At 46.4% G+C, this 19,541-nt stretch overlaps 1 protein-coding gene across 7 annotated transcripts in view; it reads left to right on the top strand.

Moving 5' to 3' along the window:
- The window catches only part of TJP1 (tight junction protein 1), a 55,709-nt gene that overhangs the window by 15,436 nt on the left and 20,732 nt on the right, over window positions 1-19,541 (top strand). For all 7 annotated transcript variants that reach the window (XM_079763848.1, XM_079763849.1, XM_079763850.1 and 4 more), the window contains exons 2-11: window positions 2,286-2,342; window positions 9,213-9,337; window positions 10,278-10,380; window positions 11,842-12,118; window positions 13,972-14,075; window positions 14,628-14,796; window positions 15,328-15,475; window positions 16,931-17,070; window positions 17,866-17,971; window positions 18,777-18,927. In XM_079763848.1, coding sequence (XP_079619974.1) covers window positions 2,286-2,342; window positions 9,213-9,337; window positions 10,278-10,380; window positions 11,842-12,118; window positions 13,972-14,075; window positions 14,628-14,796; window positions 15,328-15,475; window positions 16,931-17,070; window positions 17,866-17,971; window positions 18,777-18,927 — 1,380 coding nt within the window. The remainder of the gene's footprint in view (window positions 1-2,285; window positions 2,343-9,212; window positions 9,338-10,277; window positions 10,381-11,841; window positions 12,119-13,971; window positions 14,076-14,627; window positions 14,797-15,327; window positions 15,476-16,930; window positions 17,071-17,865; window positions 17,972-18,776; window positions 18,928-19,541) is intronic.

Consider the following 19,541-nt stretch of genomic DNA (forward strand, 5'->3'; position numbering starts at 1 on the left):
CAGTTCTCATTTTTGTATGTCAGCCAGGATGAGGCAACCTGGAAATTACTGCAGTATCTTGATCATGTATATTTTAGTAGAACTCTTTTAAAAAATATATATTTTTATTGATTTCAGAGAGGAAGAGAGAGAGAGAGAGAGAGAGAGAGAGAGAGAGAAACATCAATGATGAGGAGAATCATTGATCAGCTGCCTCCTGCACGGCCCCCAGTGGGGATCGAGCCCACAACCTGGACATGTGCCCTTGACCGGAATCGAACCTGGGACCGACGGTTCAGTCTGCAGGTCGATACTCTATCCACCGAGCCAAACCTGCTAGGGTTATTTGAGTAGAATTCTTTTTTTCTTTTTTTTTTAAATATATTTTATTGATCCTTTACAGAGAGGAAGGGAGAGGGATAGAGTGTTAGAAATATCGATGAGAGAGAAACATTGATCAGCTGCCTCCTGTACACCCCACACTGGGGATGTGCCCGCAACCAAGGTACGTGCCCTTGACCGGAATCGAACCTGGGACCCTTCAGTCCACAGACCGACGCTCTATCCACTGAGCCAAACCAGCTAGGGCTTGAGTAGAGTTCTTAATGCTTAGCAGAATTACTGATACCATCATTGCTTCACATTGGTGGAGGAATTTTCTTTTAGTACATTAAATCCTGGTCAATTTTCGTTAAAACCACAAAACAGATTTGTTTCCAGCAGAGGTCTCATTAAAGGGAGGTTTGGCTGCACTTGATGGGAAGATTGAAACAAAACGCTGGGAAGGCGGCGGTTTTATCTGTGGGAGCGAACAGAGAGCCTTTCTCTCCCTCATTCATCCGGCAGGAAGGCGAAGCCAGTTGCTGTGAATTTAGGGAAGCAGGCTTCATACGGATTCATTTTCTAAAGTAGCATCAGTCTTCCATCAAAGTTGCTGTGGGGAAGGAGAAATGGGCCCCGGCACCTCGCTGGGCCTCTCCCCTCGATGGGCATCTCCTGTGATGCTAGTGATGTTAATGACAGCGGTGCAGTAAATGGAAAACAGACTCAGTGTGACACAGGCAAGTACAGCAGTGGTAAGGAGTGACACTCTGAGAATGCCATGCTCAGCATTCTCCCCTCCACTCCCTTGGTTAATGCTGCAGAGGCTTGAAAAAACTTGTTTATAGCCCTCGCTGGTGTGGCTCAGTGGGTAGAGCGTCGGCCTGAGGATTGAAGGGTCCCGAGTTGGATTCTGATCAAGGGCTCACACCTCAGTTGCAGTCTCCCATTCCCAGCCTGTGCAGGAGGCAACCGATCGATGTGTCTCTCTCACATTGATGTTTCTCTCTCTCTTTCCCTCTCCCTTCCACTCTAAAAATGAATGGAAAAATATGCTCGGGTGAGGATTGACAGAAAAACCAACAAGGTTTGTTTATAGTTGTATTATATTCAGGAACACTAATTTCAAAAGTGGTCACAGTAAAAGAGATGGAATCACTTTAAGCTTCCAAGATCCATTAACCCAATTTATAGGACATTTATTTTGAATTCTTTAGTGCTCACCGGTGGATGGTAATGCATTTCCCTCCCTCGTAAGCGTTTCTTTATAGTAGATGACTCAGTGCACAGTGGTTTGAGTAGTGCCTTCATGGGAGCGTGCATCGCCCTAATTTTATGATGATTCTTGGGGAGGTGTTTTTGGAGCTTTTCTTCATTGTGTGTGTGGATGTGTGTGTGCAGTGGTATCCTCGAAAAGCCGCTTTTTTTCCATAGAAACAAAGCCCAGAAGACAAATCTGTAGCAAAATCTTACCTAGGCGGGGCAGAGTGTTAACGGTGATAGTAAAGCAACCACTGAGCAGACCTGTCAGATGGTCCCGTCTCATTTCCTGGAGCCTGAGTATTTGTAATCCTGGAGCCCAGAGGTGTTTGACTTTCCCTTTTCTTTGCATAGCATACGGAATGCTTTAAACTGTCGCATGTGTCAATAGATATTTTACAACAATCCATTCCAACTTTGATTCTTCCCTACCTCACTAAGTTAAGTATAAAGTTGCAGCGTGAGCTGGGTCTGGCAAGAAAATGAACAGAGAACGGCCTCTGTCCAAATTAAGTTAAAAGCACAGGAAGTTCCTGTGAGTCGTTTCCTGTCCCTTCCAACAAAAGCAAACAAAAAACCTCCCCTCGTTATGCAGCTCTTTTCAGAGTTGCTAATGTTAATAGTATGACTTCTAATGTGCTAAACGGTTTGCTGGGTGTTCTCGCTCACTTGGTTGAAGACGTTTTCCTCAAAGACAAATGCCTCGTTTTTCTTTCTCTCCCCAGAGCACAGCCATGGAGGAAACGGCTATCTGGGAACAGCACACGGTGACGCTTCACAGGGTGAGTTCTGCTGCGGTGAATCATGGTGCGCAGCTCAGGATGTCGGCAGCTCCGGACACAATGGGGGAGAGCAGCTGTCAGGAAGCCGAAGAAAGGGGCGAGCTTTCCTCTGCCCTGCTTACGATTAGAATCGCATAAACTCTCCCCAAGGTCAGCACTGACCCGGCTGCTTCCCAAACATCCTTTCCCTGGGCATCTGCATACTTGCCGTTTACTCCTGACGGAAGAGATCACTGACTTGGTCAATTTGGAGGGATCAGATAAAAGACGCTGTGCCCTGGACACATGGTAAACTGCTTCGACACTTCTGAGGACAGGTGCATGTGTTGTAGGCTTGGGGTTTTACATTAACCAGGTCGTGTGGGCAGTAAAAGCTTAAAGGATGCTTGTGGATGTGACACGCAGACCCCAAGCCATCGCTTAAACCAGTGGTCGGCAAACTCATTATTGAGTCAACAGAGCCAAATACCAACAGTACAACGATTGAGAGCCAAATTTTTTAAACTTAAACTTCTTCTAATGCCACTTCTTCAAAATAGACTCGCCCAGGCCGTGGTATTTTGTGGAAGAGCCACACTCAAGGGGCCAAAGAGCCGCATGTGGCTCGCGAGCCGCAGTTTGCTGACCACGGGCTTAAGCAGTTGCAGATGGACACAGAGCAAGTAGCAGGAAGCTGGGTCAGAGTAAGAGCTTGTCTGCCCTGCACTTGCATCCTATGCTGTCTCTTCCCCTTTAGAAATGGGCAAGCGATCCCATCCCCTTCTAAAGTTGTGGTCTCCACAGGTGTTGTTGGTGTTTTTTTTTTAACTTATTGACGAGAGAGAGAGAGAGAGAGAGAGAGAGAGAGAGAGAGAGGGAGGGAGGGAGGGAGAGGGAGAGAAACATTGAAAACATTGATTTGTTGTTCCACTTACTTATGCATTCATCAGTTGCTTCTTGTATGTGCACTGACCATGGATCAAAACTGCAACCTTGGTGTATTGGGACGATGCTCTAACCTACTGAGCTACCCGGCCAGGGTCCACAGGTTTAAATTGGGCTAATGGCACCTATTTGTGCTTGACATAAAGTAAGTCTCTCCCATGACCCCCCTCTGAAGAGAGCTGACTATTACCCTGCCTGTAGAGAGCGAACAGAAAGAGATTAGAGAACATACTTGGCCCTCACCAGCCGTGTCCTCACCAGGAAAGTGGGACGGGGAAAGCATGTTCTGAACTCGGCCCTGGTTATCTCAGGAATGTTTGAATCTGCACATGATCGATAATGGGTGAATTAATTATTAAAAACAGCGATTTCAGATAAGATGCAGTGGATTTTTCTTATGCCTCCCTAAAGGATGATAAAAGAAATCACTAAATAATACTAACGTTAACTGTTAATTTATAAGGCTAAAATATGGCTTCTGTTTGTTTGAAATGTACTGATAGGTAAAATATTTCAACCAGGTTAAACATATAAAATAACTTCATACCTTAAAATTATTTAATTAGCTGGTATTATTTTATCACATTACATTTATTTTCTGAATACCTTTATTGTTTTCATTGGTATGACTGACATACAGTAAAATTCATGTGTACAGTAAAATTCAACTGTACAGCTTAGTGTACAGTTCCGAGTTTGGCAAATACATGTAGTCATGTAACCACCACGACAGTAAAAATATAGAGCAGCGATCACCCTGAAACTTGTGCCCATTTATAGTCAGCTCTGCCCCTCACCCCAGCACATAGCAACCGCTGATGTGTGTTCTGTTCTTACACAGAAATGTCTAGCCTTTTCCAGAATGCCATGTCAGCGAGCTCACACTACATATATGTAGCCTTTTGAGACTGGTTTCTTCTAACGTATTTGAAATTTCTTGTATCAGTAATTCTTTGTTTTGTTTTCTTTTGTTGTTGTTAGTTTCTTCTTATTGCCCAGTAATATTCCAGCATATGAATGCAGAGAGATTTACTTATTCATTCTCCAGTTTTGATACATTTGGCCTGTTTTCAGTTTTGGGTGATTATGAATCAGTCTGCTCTAGTATACACATTTTTGTATGAACCTGACTTTTCATTTCTCTTGGGTAAATACTTAGGATGGAATTGCTGTGTGTCTTATGGTAAATGAATATTTATCTTATAAGACGCTGCCAAGCTGTCTGTACCATTTTGCATCCTCGCTGCTAGTATGTATGAGCTCCAGTTGCTGTGTATTTTCACCAACCCTTGATATTATCAGGGTTGTTTGGGTTTTTTGTTTTCTTAATTTTAGCCACACAGATAGGTGTGTAGTGGTATGTGGTTGTGGTTTTAGTTTCTAGTTCTCTTAAGACGAATGATGTTGAGTATCTGCTTATGTGCTAACTTGTCGTCCATATAGCTTCTTTGGTAAAATGTGTTCACATCTCTTGCCCATTTTTAATTGGGTTATTTGTTTTCTTATTATTGAGTGTTTTCTTATAATTGTGGTAAAATACACCAAACATAAAATTTACCATCTGTTCAAGTCCTTTGCCCATTTTTTAATTGGCTTATTTGTTTTTTTAGTTGTTGAGTTGTAGGAATTCTTTACCTATTTTAGATATCAACCCCTTATCAGATATATGACTTGCAAATATTTTTTCCTATTCTATGGGTTGTCTTTCCATTCTGTTGAGGTGCACAGAAGTTGTTCCTGAGTTGTGAGAGTTGTTTCTATATTCAGGATACACGTTTAATTTCTTGCTGTCCTTGTCAGAAACCAGTGACCCTTTGTGTGCGGTCTTTCCTTGGTCTCGTCTGTTGGTCGAAGTGTCTGTCTTCCTGCAGTTACTTCTGCCGTGACTGTCTCAGCTGTGAAAAACGGTTTTCTTCTTCTTCTGTTGGTGTGGTCAACTTCTTGCTTTTGGAATGTTGAACAGTCTTGCATTCCCACGATAAATTTCACTTGATTGTGATACAGCATCCATTTTCTATATTGGATTGATTTGCTCATATTTTTTGAAGATACGTGTTTCTGTGTTCATAAAATACTGGTCCGTGCTTGTTGTGTGTGTATTGTTCTTACCTGGTTTTGGTGTCGGGGAAAAGCTACGCGCCTCAGAACAATCCCTGCACAGTTGATGCTACTTCTTCCTTCAGTGTTTGGTAGAATTCATCTGGACTCTTCTTTGTGGGAAGGCTTTTAACTATAAATTCAGTTTGTGATGTTAGTAGGACTGTCCAGTTATGTATTTCTTCTTTGTTAGTGCTTCTTTTTGGGTAGCTTTGGTAATTTGCATCTTTCAGAGTATTTGTCCCTTTCATCTAATTTATGAACATAAAGTTGTTAACAGTGGTCTCTTATTTTATTGCTATAGGGTCTGTAATGAGGCCCTGTTCTTATTTTTGATATTGGTAATTTGTGTCTTCTTTTATTTCTTGGTCTGGCTGGCTAGAAGTTTAGCAATTTTGATTGATCTTTTCAAAATACCAGTTTTTGTTTTCATTGATATATTTTGTTTTGTTTTTTATTTGATTGATTTCTGCTCTTATTTTTATATTTCCCTTTTTTAGCTGATGTTGGGTTTAAATTGTTCTCTTAATAAGTTCTTAAGGTAGAAGCTAGATCATTCTTTTGAGACCATAGGTGTAATTTGGCATTATCACATTCCATTTGTTTTTCCCTAGTACCTCTTAGTTTTTAAATAAACAAAATGAAATAAGACCCATTAGCTAAATTATGTTTCTCCTTCCTACTGTTTTGCCTCGTTTTGTTAGGCATGCACGTGTGGGGAACACGGTATTTACTACAGATCACTAGCTGAGGGAAAGCAGGAAAAGCTCTTGAACGTTGAGAAATCAGAAACCGCTTTCTGAATGAGCTGAGTGTCACACGTCCTCGGCACAGTGGGCATAGTCCCCGGCACGTCTGAGAGCGCCCGTCCAGAAGATGAGGTCCGTTTCTTCTGTAGCTGCCTCTTCCGTGCTTCGTGTCCTCTGCCATGGGAAGGGGCCAGCCCACAAAGCTGTCGCCACAAGTTCCGTGGCGATGGGATGGGGATGCCGTTCCCAGAGCTGCTGCGCTGGGCCTCATCAGAGCGAGTCCCCGACCGAATGGGAGTCCTCAGCACCGTCCCTGCGGGCGTTGTGTTTGGGAGGTTCTTGCCATAGCCCTGTCGGTGCGAGCTGCCTCACACCAGCCACGCTCCACTCGGCTCACTCTCCGCCGCTGCAGAAGGGGCGTTCAGGTAGCCCGTCCCTGGTGTTCTGAGTTGGTCCAGGGTAAAATCTGGCTCTGCGAGAATATTGTTGGCTAGCTTTTCCTGTCAAGAGCCAGGTGATATTTTAGGCTTTGCAGGCCGTAAATCTCTCACGACTACTCAGCTCTGCGCTGGCATTGCAAAAGCAGCCATAAATAGTAGATGGACAAGTGGGTGTGGCTGGGTTCCAGTAAAACTTTCTTTACAAAACTGGGCAGCTTCCCAGCTCTGGCCAGCAGGCCAGGGTGTCTGACCACTGGCGGAGAGCAGTGACTTCCGTTTTCTTACTGTGAAGAGAATCCACTGGGCCATCCCACCTGTGAGGTTCTGCGTCCCTCTGTCTGCCTCTGCCTAAATCTCCCGCTGAAACGGAGGGCCACGGCCCCCGGCTTCCATTTCTGAGAGGCATGGCCAGAGGAATGAGAAGAGCAGTAAGTGAAGGTGATTGGAGGCTGTCATTTCGGCGCTAGCCATGTGTGGCCAAGTAAGGACAAATCCGTGTTCTTTGACATCTGATGGTCAATTACATGTAAGGCAGAAGTAACTTTGTCTGTTAAAAGAATAAAAAGTCTGCAGGTGAAAACACAGTAGTTTCTGCTGTTAGCTGTCAAGAATAATGCACGATGTGCTTCTGTATTGCCCATGCTCCTGTTGGCATTCCCAGAGGAGACTTTCTTCACCTGCGAGTGTTAGATACTCTGAGGCCCACTCTCCCAGGCGATCGGTGGCCTCCAGCCAGCCTGCCCTCTGTAAGACATCCCATTCACTCTGCCAGGCTGAGGACGTTGTTGCTGGTCCGCTGTGTGCCACGCACGGTCACACCCCTGGAATGATGCCGGAGAACAACTACAGCCCGACTGCTGGCCTCGTGGGCTCTGCTCTGCCCACTGGCCCTGAGTGACAGTGGATATGGTCCTCAGGTAGCTGTCCCCCCTGTCTCCCATGCATCGTAAGCTCCTTAAGGGGAGGAAATGTTCACCGGTGTTATATCCCCGTAGTGCTCGGCACTTAGTTAAAAGCCCAATAAAAGTTAATTTCCTAGGAGACCACCCTAGTCAACAAAGTCACTCTCAGGAAGTCCGCATAGCAGCCCTATGTATGTAATGCGAAGACATACATAATTTACGATTGTCAAGCCTTCTTTTTTTTTTTTTAATGTATTTTACTGATTTTTTACAGAGAGGAAGGGAGAGGGATAGAGAGCCAGAAACATCGATGAGAGAGAAACATCCATCAGCTGCCTCCTGCACACCCCCCACTGGGGATGTGCCCGCAACCAAGGTACATGCCCTTGACCGGAATCGAACCTGGGACCTTTCAGTCCGCAGGCTGACGCTCTATCCACTGAGCTAAACCAGCCAGGGCTGACACTTACATCTTATCTCTGCGCCCTTTGGACACGTCGCCCTGGCCGTTCTCTGCTTTGTCTCTGCTGTTCCTGTCCCGTCAAGGCCGCTTCCCTGCCGGCAGCGCCTCCTGTGTGGAGCCGGGTCGAGGGCGTGGCGCCCCGTGTGCAGAGCCCGGGGTTACACAGCTCCGGGGTGCAGGCTCCATGGCAGGTCCTGTTCCCTCCTGCGGTTGGAGTGGGCAGTCCCTCCCGTGTCAGCTGCTGTTCCCACGTTGTTTTGCCATTCTTCCCAGCGAATGCCTGTTATTGTTTGGGGTTCTCAGGTCTGGGGTGTGTCAGACACCTGTGGCTTTCCTCCCAGGTAGCTTAGCGCCGATGTTTCAAGTCTATGCGCTCTATGGTTTCAAGTCTTTAATCCCCTTGAGTTAATTGGTGTGTATGGTGTAAGATAGTGGGGTAGTTTCATTCTCCCCTCTGTGTCTGTAGATTTGTCTTTCTGAACATTTCCCATGAGTTGAATTATACTATAGATGGCCTTTTATGATTGGCTTCTTCACTCGGCATAATGTTTTCAAGGGGGTTCATCTATTTCATAGCATATGCTAGTACTTCATTTCTTTTTAGAGCAAATAAGAGTCCATTGTAAGCACGTACCACACTTTATTTGTCGGTTCACCAGTTGGTGGGCATTTGGGCTGTTTCTCTCTGTGGCTATAGTAACTGCTGCTGTTAGGAAATGTGGGTGTAAGTCTTCGTGCAGGGAGATGCCTTCATTTTTCTTGGGCCTGTAGGCGCGAAGTTGCAGGTGGTTTATCCCTTTTTAAGGAGAGTTTTTTCCTTTTTGCCACTTGAGTAGGCTTTGGGGTGGGAGTGAAGGTCGTGACGTACTCCCAGGCCCCGGTGGACATGGTCTCGTGGTTTGCATGGCAGAGGGCTGCGGAAAACATGCGGGAAGAAGCTGCTCTGGCTTATGATTCCGGACCTCGGAGAACCGAGGTTTCCTTACACTGCTCGCATATTTCACTTCCTCTTCAGCAAAGCGATGGTGTGGATTTCTTTGAGATTATCTTAGCTCTTACAGAACATTCAAGCAATTGGCAGTTCTTACTATTCTCTTACTCCATTTAATGCATTAGAGCGCATGCCCACTCCAGGCCAGATCCTTCGGTGAGTAACCATCCGGGCGAGGGAGTGGGGACCACGGATGAAATACTATTGTCATTTTTGCATTTCAATGTTTTTAGTTTGTAGAGTGTGACATACTGAACAGCTATTTTTCTTAATTAGTGACATTTTACTGTGATTATTACTCTAGGCTCCGGGATTTGGATTTGGAATTGCGATCTCTGGTGGGAGAGATAACCCCCACTTCCAGAGCGGGGAGACCTCGATCGTCATTTCGGACGTGCTGAAGGGAGGGCCCGCCGAAGGGCAGCTGCAGTAAGTGTGTCCCCTGGGCGCTGTGCCTGCACGGTGCCGGCTCGGGCCCTGGGCGCTGTGCACTGACCGCCCAGCAGGTTCTCTAAGTGAATGTGTGTTTTTCCTTATCTCGATCCTGAATGGAAAGTAAGTAAATGAACCTTAGATAGAAGGTCACTGTGAAAATAGTGGAACAAACAGCGTTTACTCAGTTTGAGGTAGAATCTAGCCTTTAGGAACCTCTCACCCTGAGCCTTGCTGTTTTGTTCAGTAAGATTATCAAGAGAAAGAGGCCAAAGATACACTAGCAAAAAAGTAAGAGTATAATCAGAAGGATTAAAAGAAAATCAAAAGAGAAGGAGTATTTATTTTTTTAAAGGAAGAAGAACTTTTCCCGGCTGTATAAATAGTATCATTTATGCCCTGTACTTGTGCCAGCGGAATTACTCTGTGTGTTGTGGTACCTGCTCAGTCCTTTAGGAAACGTGTTAATGGCTTTGTTTTGTTTTTGTTTTTTAATATATTTATATTGATTTCAGAGAGGAAGGGAGGTAGAGAGAGAGAGAGAGAAACATCAATGATGAGAGAGAATCATTGATTGGCTGCCTCCTGCACGCCCCCCACTGGGGATGGAGCCTGCAACCCGGGCATGTGCCCTGACCGGGAATGGAATCGTGACCTTCTGGTTCAGAGGTCGACGCTCAAGCCCTGAGCCACACCGGCTGGGCCATGTGTTAATGGTTTAAAAAAAAAAATGAATGACCTGTGGGTACTTGCTAATAAGCGTGTTTGTGAGAGATCTGAAAGTAAATAGTTTGACATTTCATCACTGATCTGAAGACAAATAGATTACCTAGTCCATAATTACAGTATTTTTTAGAAGTACTCATCTTGAAAATACCTTCACAAACTTATCTGTATGTTTTTCTCTAACGTGCTATTTTGGTGGCTTTTTTCTTAGGGAAAATGACCGTGTTGCGATGGTTAATGGAGTTTCGATGGATAATGTTGAACATGCTTTTGCTGTTCAGCAACTAAGGAAAAGTGGGAAGAATGCAAAAATTGTGAGTCTGTTTTACCTTTAATCAAGTAAAGATACCAGCTTTATTGTCGATAGCATTTCTGGTATTTGACTGTGTCCTTCCTCTTTAAGAAAATGAAATCTGGGGAATATTGAGTAGGGGAGGTGAAGTGGCACTGATCTCTATCGATGTGTTAGCAATCCCATAGGAAGGGAAGAGGTGGACGGAAGCATTGCCGAACAAGCACAATATTTCTGTCCAGTGAAGTGAATTGTGGAGGCCCTCATCAGCAAAGCGTGGCCCTGCAGCCAGCTGAGGGGAAGATGATTCAGGGCTGGAGTTGTCATGGCAGATGATTGAGGGCCAAGAGGAAGTCATTTAAGTATCGCACATGATCTCTCATGCAAACGTGGGAGAACTGATGGACAGAGAATAGGAGAGGATGGAGGAGAATCGCAAGTAAGATAGATATGGAAAAGGTGTCAGAAGTAAAAGACAGGGCGTGGTACCCAAGATGCTACAGCCCTCTGATGAGACCAGGTGAGTACCAGGTGAGAAGGCCAAGGGCAGACCAGGCCTCAGAGGCCACTTGACCAGGAAGTAGTGCATGTAGACCTAGACCTCCAGGGAGCGAAGGAAATAAGTGGACCGGGAAAGTTGGATCAGTGACCTGAGTCATTGAGGCAAGAGAACCTGGAGAAGTAACTCACACAGACCAGAGATTACATCCTGGGGAGACAGAGACACTGCAGGCAGAGTGTGCTGGTGACGGAGCCTCGTCTGAGCTCTGACACTGAGCTGAACATAGTGTGGAGGTGGAATACGTTTCTCTCCCGGAGGTCCAGCAGGGCCGTCACGGGCCTTGATACTGACGGTTCTGAAGTTCTTAAGGAGTCAAATTGGGCTTGCAAGTTTGCTATGGTTTGGTAGCAACTACAGTAGTATTTTAAAAATATATTTTTATTGATTTCAGAGAGGAAGGGGGAGGGAGAGAGGGAAAGAAATATCAGTGATGAGAGAGAATCATTGATCGACTGCCTCCTGCACGCTCCCTACTGGGGATCAAACCTGAAAGCCAATCGAACCGTGACCTTCTGGTTCATAGGTCAATGCTCAATCACTGAGCCACGCCGGCCGGGCCTATAGTACATTTTTGTTATTGGAGTAGAGTGCACCATTTATTTATTCAAACCACCAGTAATTATTAGTTTTCTTTAGGCTTGTGATGATTGCACCCAGAAGGTCTTTTGAATTAAAGCAAGGACTTTCTGAGGCCCACTCTCCCAAATTTGGTTCTTAAGCAGATCTCTTTATCAGGAGAGCAGAAAACCCAACCATTATGGGAACGTATTCCTTGGTGATGTGTTATCATTGTTCCTTACATCTCTCTGATTCATAATTAACTTAAAGTGGCACCAGAATAGTGTAATTTTCCTCTCTCTCAGGAACGGAAGCCTCCTGTGCTTGAAAGCAGTCACTCACTTACAGTCTTCTTCTCTGTAGACCATTCGCAGGAAGAAGAAAGTTCAGATTCCTGTGAGTCGTCCTGACCCGGAGCCCGTGTCCGAGAACGAGGAGGATAGTTACGATGAGGACGTGCCTGATCACAGAGGCAGCCGTGGGGGCACGGTCAGCAGGCGGAGTGAGAAGAGCTGGGCGAGGGACAGGAGTGCGAGCCGCGAGAGGAGTCTGTCCCCGCGATCCGACAGGCGATCGGTGGCCTCCAGCCAGCCTGCCAGACCCACCAAAGTCACGTTGGTCAAGTCTCGGAAAAATGAAGGTATCCATCTTCTCGGTTATCGTTTCCACGGAAAAATTTTACACAGATTTTAACGGAAAGTGAACGTGCTTTTGTTCCCTGTTCTCTCCGTTCTTGTGTCCTGCTGCTGCTGTAAGTCAATTCCTGCTAGGACAGCTGCAGACATTACCTGTTTTCTCTTCTTTTTAAATATATTTTTATTGATTTTAGAGAGGAAGGGAGGCGGGGAGAGAGAAACATCCATGACGAGAGAGAATCATTGATCAGCTGCCTCCTACATGCCCTTGGAGTAAATGAATAAATTAGTATAAGGAATATTTTGGAGTCATCTCTGTTCTGGTCATTTGTTACTTTTGGACAGTGTTTCCCATATTTCTCTGTGACACAACAACCGTTTCTAAACCACATAGTAGATGGCCTAGATCCCCTAACAGTGGTTGGCAAACTCATTAGTCCACAGAGCCAAATATCTACAATACAACGATTGAAATTTCTTTTGAGAGCCAAATTTTTTAAACTTAAACTTCTTCTAACGCCACTTCTTCAAAATAGACTCGCCCAGGCCGTGGTATTTTGTGGAAGAGCCACACTCAAGGGGCCAAAGAGAAACATGTGGCTCGCGAGCCGCAGTTTGCCGACCACGGCCCTAGAACAGCGGTCGCCAGCAGGTCGTCTGTAAACCCCTGGTGGTCCGTGAGGTCCAAAAGGTTGGCGACCGCTGCCCTCGAGAGTCATTTTCCTTTTCCACCCGAGTCTGTTCCTGCTTGTGGGCACTCTGTATGTTTGCCTTAAGTTAAACTGTAACTGATGTAACTTTTAGAAGTTCGAGTAGTTCTCTTAACTTATCTCCTATTAAAAAGTTCTCTGTTTCCCATCTTGGTTCTTCTTCTTCTTCTTCTTTTTTTTTACTGTAGTGGCACTAAGAGTCCTTTTCCCCCTTCTAGTAGCACTAGCAGTAACCCTTCTTCTGTCGGCACTGTGTTGTAGTCATTGTTCTAGTGAAAAAAGAAATGTACAGCTTTGCAGACCTCTGGACTCTGCTGGTGGTTTCCTCAACTCTGACCGACTCCTCGCCCACGGAGGCGGTTACTGTTGCTTCATTCCTGGCTCCTTGGTGGTGTGAAAAGGACAGGAGTGGCTGGCTGTCTCCAGCCCAGACCCACCTGGCTAGCTGTCAGCCTTTGTCTGCACTAACACCCAGGAGTGTGTGCTAATGAATGCCCTGGGCATGGCTCTCCAGGGCCACAGGCACGCAGGATCAGATGGAAAGACTTTTGCTCTGGAAACTTGGGAAAACAAAAACAGAACATGCGTGGTAAGGCAGGCCATCCCTGGAATTGTCCCTTTCCAGAGTTCTCCGCCTCACCCGCCAGAGAGAACGGGTCTGCTCCGCGGGGCGGGGCCCCTTCGGGAAAATGGGAGCGCGGTGTGCGGGCCATCTTGTGTTCGCACCACGCACTTGCCTCTGCTTGCACACTGAGTGCAGGCTCCCCGAGGATGGAAGGCAACGCTGTCTTACAGAGCGGCCAAGAATAAGTTCTTGGTACTGATTCTGTTTTAAAACTTTAAAAAAAACACATACATTTTTATTGATTTCAGAGAGGGAGGGAGAGAGAGAGAGACATCAACGATGAGAGAGAATCATTGATCGGCTGCCTCCTGCACACCCCCCACTGGGACAACCAGGGCATGTGCCCTGACCGGGAATCGAACTGTGACTTCCCGGTTCTTGGTCGACGCTCGACCACTGAGCCACACCAGCCGGGCTATTTTAAAACTCCTTATGCAGTGATACTTTTAAAAGTCTGATACTTCTAAACTTTGTTTAAGTGTTTAGGATTTTGCACTAAAGACATTTCGATATGTTATTTCAGAGTATGGTCTCCGACTGGCCAGCCATATATTTGTGAAGGAAATTTCACAAGACAGCTTGGCAGCGAGAGATGGCAATATTCAAGAAGGCGATGTTGTCTTAAAGGTACACTCTTACGTTGTAGTGAACGGAAACAGAAAGCGAGTTCTGGTGCGACCACATGGCTTCTGCCCACATTTGAACAATTTTCCCAAAATAATTGAAATTCAGGGTTTGGGGGCTGGCTACATGTCAACACCGATGCCCTTCGTTAGGCATAGAGTCATCCTGAGAGAATGCATCACTCTGAGTTTATATCGCTCACTAGTAGAACCACGGTGTAGGAAGCTGTGTTCCTTTTTATATCACAAGTGGTTTTGACACCTGCTTTGGATATTATTGAGATGTTTATTCTGTTAGTTTGCTGTATAAGTTATAGAAAGTGGCGGCATTGGGAGAGGGGCTAGGGGATGTGGGTTTTCTGTCAGGGTGACAGTGTAGTAAAGATGTTATTGTTCCGGGAAGGAGGAGGACTTGGGAATAAGCAAACAGTGAAGAAGGTTTTGGGTTGTACAGCGAGCCAGGGAGCAGGGTAGCTGTTCCTGTTCCTAGTGGACGTGCGTGACTGTTTGTATTTGTGTCATTTGCTTCCCACCCATGGCTGCTTTTCTGTTGCAGATCAATGGGACCGTGACGGAGAACATGTCCCTGACGGACGCAAAGACGCTGATCGAGAGGTCGAAGGGCAAGCTGAAGATGGTGGTGCAGAGAGACGAGCGGGCCACGCTGCTGAACGTGCCCGACCTCTCGGACAGCATCCACTCCGCCAACGCCTCGGAGCGGGACGGTGAGGGCGGGCCGTGACCAGTTCTTAAAGTGCTAGGGACACTCGACGTGTTCGAGCGAAATAATTTCCTACAAGCCAGCCATTTTCAGAATCTAAGAATTACAATTGTATATGCATGGTTCATTTTACTTTCCCAGTTTTACAGAGAAGTAATGAACATGCATCAGTGTGTAAGCTTAAGGTCTAAGTGTGATGATTTGATTGCATGCATGCTGAACTGATTGCCACAGTGATGCTGGGGTTGGCTGTTTTTGTTTTTAAGCGTCCACATGCAAGTGAGGCCACGCGGTGTTTGTCCTTGTCTGACTTACCACTTAGCATGATGCCTTCCAGGCCCATCCATGCTGTCACTCTGTGTATGTTTTCCTGTGGGCAGCACACCGCTGCTCATCAGTGGCCGCTGAAGTCACTGCTTAAATCAACCATTTTACGTGAATTAGATTTAATGCTTATCTTCATTGTCATTGGAGTATCTTATATTTCACTGAGCTCATTTCATGGGAAACTAAATGGTCCCCTTTTATTTAACAGACATTTCAGAAATTCATTCGCTGGCATCGGATCATTCGGGTCGGTCACATGACAGGGCTCCCCGCCACAGCCGGTCGCGATCTCCTGACCAGCGGTCAGAGCCTTCTGACCATTCCAGACATTCGCCACAGCAGCCCAGCAGTGGCAGGTAATCACAATGTTTTAAAAAAATATATATTTTTATTGATTTCAGAGAGGAAGAGAGAGAGAGGGGGTGGGGGGAGAGAAACATCAGTGTTGAGAGAGAATCATGGATCGGCTGCCTCCTGCATGCCCCCTACTGGGATCGAGCCTGCAAACCTGGGCATGTGCCCTGACCTGGAATAGAACTGTGACCTGGTTCATAACTCAACACTCAACCACAGAGCCACATTGGCCGGGCGGTAATCACACTCTTGTCCAAAATAGAATAGTTATGTGTGCTAGGTCTGTGTTTCTAGCATTACTTACAAATAAATCTAGAAGATAGATTATGTCTGTTTTTCTTAATCAATTTAGGTATTTCTTATCTAGAAAATCAGAGGTCAAACTTCTCCTTAAAGGGCCAAATAGTAAAATATTTTAGGCATGCGAACTATGCAGTCTCTTGTCACTACTCAGTTGTCTTTGAATCTCAGAAGGAACCGTAGACAATATGTAAATGAATAGGCCTGGCTGTGTTCCAATAAAACTTTATTTATAAAGACAGTTGGCCCACAGCTGCACTTAGCTGAGGCCTGCAAGCTTACGTAATCCACTGCTCAGGGAAGGTAACCATAGTAGGAGTCCTCTATTAGTCTGGTGTATAGAACACGGGTTCCAGAGTGCAACCTGCGGACCAAAGCCAGCCTGCTGCCTCGTTTTGCAAATAAAGTTTTATTACAACCCTTTCTGCAATGACATAATTAAAAGGTTGCATCAGAGGCTGCATGGCCCACAGCAGAAAAAGTTAGCCAATCCCTGATCTAGAATGTTAAAATAGTTTTTTTTTAAGCTAAAAAACAATATATGGGTAGAGAGAAGGATTACACTGATTTTCTTCAGACCTTGTAGTTTGTTGCTCAGTTTGTTTTGTGTTTTATTCAGTCTTGTTTCAGAGCTCACTCTGGGCCAAGACTTGTGCCTGTGTGAAAACACCAAGTTTTAATGTGAAGTCTAGAATACGTTAAACAGCACAGCTCTAGGTCTGCATGTATTATTGAATAAGGCCTCCATCTCTTGGTAGATAACAGAAATGCACTAAAGAGAGCATTGATTTTCCAAATGTTAAGAGAAATGTAACGGAATTATGTGAGTCCCATCTGAAATGTTATTGAAATCACAATAATTGTATTACATAATAATTGTACTATAATCATAATACAGTATTTTCATTGGCTGCCTCCTGCACCCCCCCTGGAGTCTGCAACCTGGCATGTGCCCTGACTGGGACTCGAACCATGACCTCCTGGTTTATAGGTCGGCGCTCAACCACTGACCCACGCCGGCCGGGCACCTGCTGGCTTTTTATAACAGTTTGAGAGCTGTTAGAGGAAGCCCTGTCATCGTGTTTAAAGTTGTTCTCTTACAAAGGACGTTCGCAGCCTTCTTCACTCCCGTGACTTCTCGTTTGATCCTTGTCTAGTCACCGGAGCAGAGAGGAGGAGAGAGCGTCCAAACCTGGGACTGTCTCGCCGCCCGTGAAGCACGCGGACGATCGCGCCCCGAAGGCAGTGGAAGAGGTCACCGTGGAGAGAAACGAGAAGGCAGCATCCGCTCTTCCAGGTGAGCCTCGGGCACCCAGTCCGGAGGACATGCCCTCAGGCTGCAGGTCTGTTGGGGTTTCGGAGGACTTCAAAGGTGCTGCTAGTATTGTTGTTGTTACTATTACAGCTACTGCTTCCTGCGTTGAATCTGTCTGTCTGTAACTTCCAGCATTTTCTCTCTGGTGGAGGGTGGATCAGTAGGCATGCATGGGTAGTTTTCTGGGTAGGAATTCCTCATGGTTAACAGCTACTCCCAGTGAGGAAGGCTGTTCTCCGCTGCTCCCTGAGAAGGACTGTTAGAGGGGCTGAAGGGCACAGTGTAAGTTATCCGCTTAATGAAAGTGTTTTCACAGGCACCAGTACGTGTGCCCTGTAGAGCTGTGTGAGGTCAGACAGAAGAATCTGCAAGGTGTCGAGATCTGCCTGCTTGAAAGGCCTGAGATTTCGGTTCAACTGTCTCTTAGCTCCTTGTCTCAATCTTTGGCTCTGCTTGTTGAGTGGTGGGAATGTGGATGATTAAAAAGAACTTCCTCGTGGGAAGACGGAAGGCTGCTGGATGGCCACAGCAGAAATGCAGGCTCTCCTAATTCTTCGTCTTCTGTGGCGCTTCCTTACGCCTGGATTTCTCAGGCCCTCCCAGCTGGTCCTGTGGCAGGCACGGGCGATCCTGTCACACCATGCCTGCTGCACAGACGTTAGAGTTTGTTACTGACCCACACTCTCCACATGTAATACACGTGCCTCACCAGGTTCTCGGAACTTATATTTATTTTTACTAATGATTTCTGCACCATTTAAATGTTCTCTCTTTTAGAACCAAAGCCTGTGTATGCTCAGGTTGGACAACCAGATGTGGATTTACCTGTCAGCCCGTCTGATGGTGTCCTGCCCAATTCCACGCATGAAGACGGCATCCTTCGGTAACGCGGCTTTGACTTGTGCTCTCCTCTCTATCCGTTACTAAGCGCCATTGAACGTGAGAGTTCAGTTTCCGACCATATGGCGTATATTTAAAAACACTGCATACCATTAATGCTGTGATTGGGTTTAAAAATTATTTATGTGATAGAATCATAGATTAGAGAACAACAAGGAACTTTCTGGATATGTACTTTTTTCTCATCATTGTCTCCTACCTAGTTTTTAGAATGAATTAAAAAATTGTTTTCTATTTAGACACCAGATGTTTGACAAACTTCGTAATGCCCTAGCATTTTTGTTGTTGTTAATCAGTGTTTTTCCATTTCAGCACTACTGACCTTTAGGCCACATCTCTGTTTCTTAGTGGCCTGTTTAGTAGCATCCCTGGCCACTAGCTGAGAGTACACATCCCTCCTTCCCCAACCCTCCCCCCAGGTGTGCCAACCAGAAATGGTTCCAGACGCAGCCCTGGTTGAGAACCTGCTCTGGATTAGTTAGCGTCTCTAAGTTTTTAATATCCTACACCTTTTGTCACTGTACATTCTCCAGTGGATGGGATTGAGGTGTACATTTTATAACCAGGTTCCCGCCATCTTGATGATGGAGTTAGTGTCCTGCGCCTCTGTGGTGTCGTGACGCGGTGCTGTGCGACTGGCGGAAGGCTGTCCTCCCGCAGTGGTGTGTGGGCCACATTTCAGACCTGATGGTCCGTCAGTTCATTCTGGATATGGCTTCGTGGTAGCAGTTTGCTGTAACTTCTCAAGCCTCTCTTCGCCGTTTCAAAGGAGATATTTGTTTCAACAGGCCCAGCATGAAACTGGTCAAATTCAGAAAAGGAGATAGCGTGGGTTTGCGACTGGCTGGTGGCAATGATGTTGGAATATTTGTCGCTGGCGTTCTAGAAGATAGCCCTGCAGCCAAAGAAGGCTTGGAAGAGGGCGATCAAATTCTCAGGGTACGTCCGCGCACTCACGCATGTGGGGTTGAAGCACGTAGAGCTCAGGGAGAGGCGTCAACATGGCAGACCCACCATGTGACACAGAATAACATACGCCACGGTCTCTTGAGCCAACTAAACATGCAGACCAAGAACATGAGGCCCGGCTGTGCCGGGCCTGTCACCGGTGCCCGCGTTTGCTCTGGTTGAGGGCTGCGCTGTGTTGTACACCGCGTGGTGCTCTGGTCTCATTGTGACCCGCAGGACAGAGTAAGTCCGAGATCCCCGTAATAGGTACCTTTTAGTTCAACTACACGTTCAGGCGGCAAGGCTCTGCCGTGAGCCACGCTCAGCAGTGGCCACATCGGGCGCTGCTCTCCGTGGGAGTGGGCGTGGCCGCGGTCCCCACAGCCCCGGGGACCTTCTGCGCCCAGAGACGGCTCCTGCACGGGGAGCGGGGGGTTCCTCCAGGCAAACGTGGAGCTGCCCTGGTTCTGCCCTCACCCCCAGGAGCCAGGGAAGCCCAATGGTGCCGCCTGCTGCCTTCTTTTGCCTGCCTTTTCCCTGGCAGTGTGGCCAGTAACATGGGGACATCTTTACTGTCTCTTCCCTTTTTAAAACACCCACGCTCC

This window comes from Cnephaeus nilssonii (genome assembly GCF_951640355.1).
Source record: "Cnephaeus nilssonii genome assembly, chromosome: 24".
Classification (NCBI taxonomy): Eukaryota; Metazoa; Chordata; class Mammalia; order Chiroptera; family Vespertilionidae; genus Cnephaeus; species Cnephaeus nilssonii.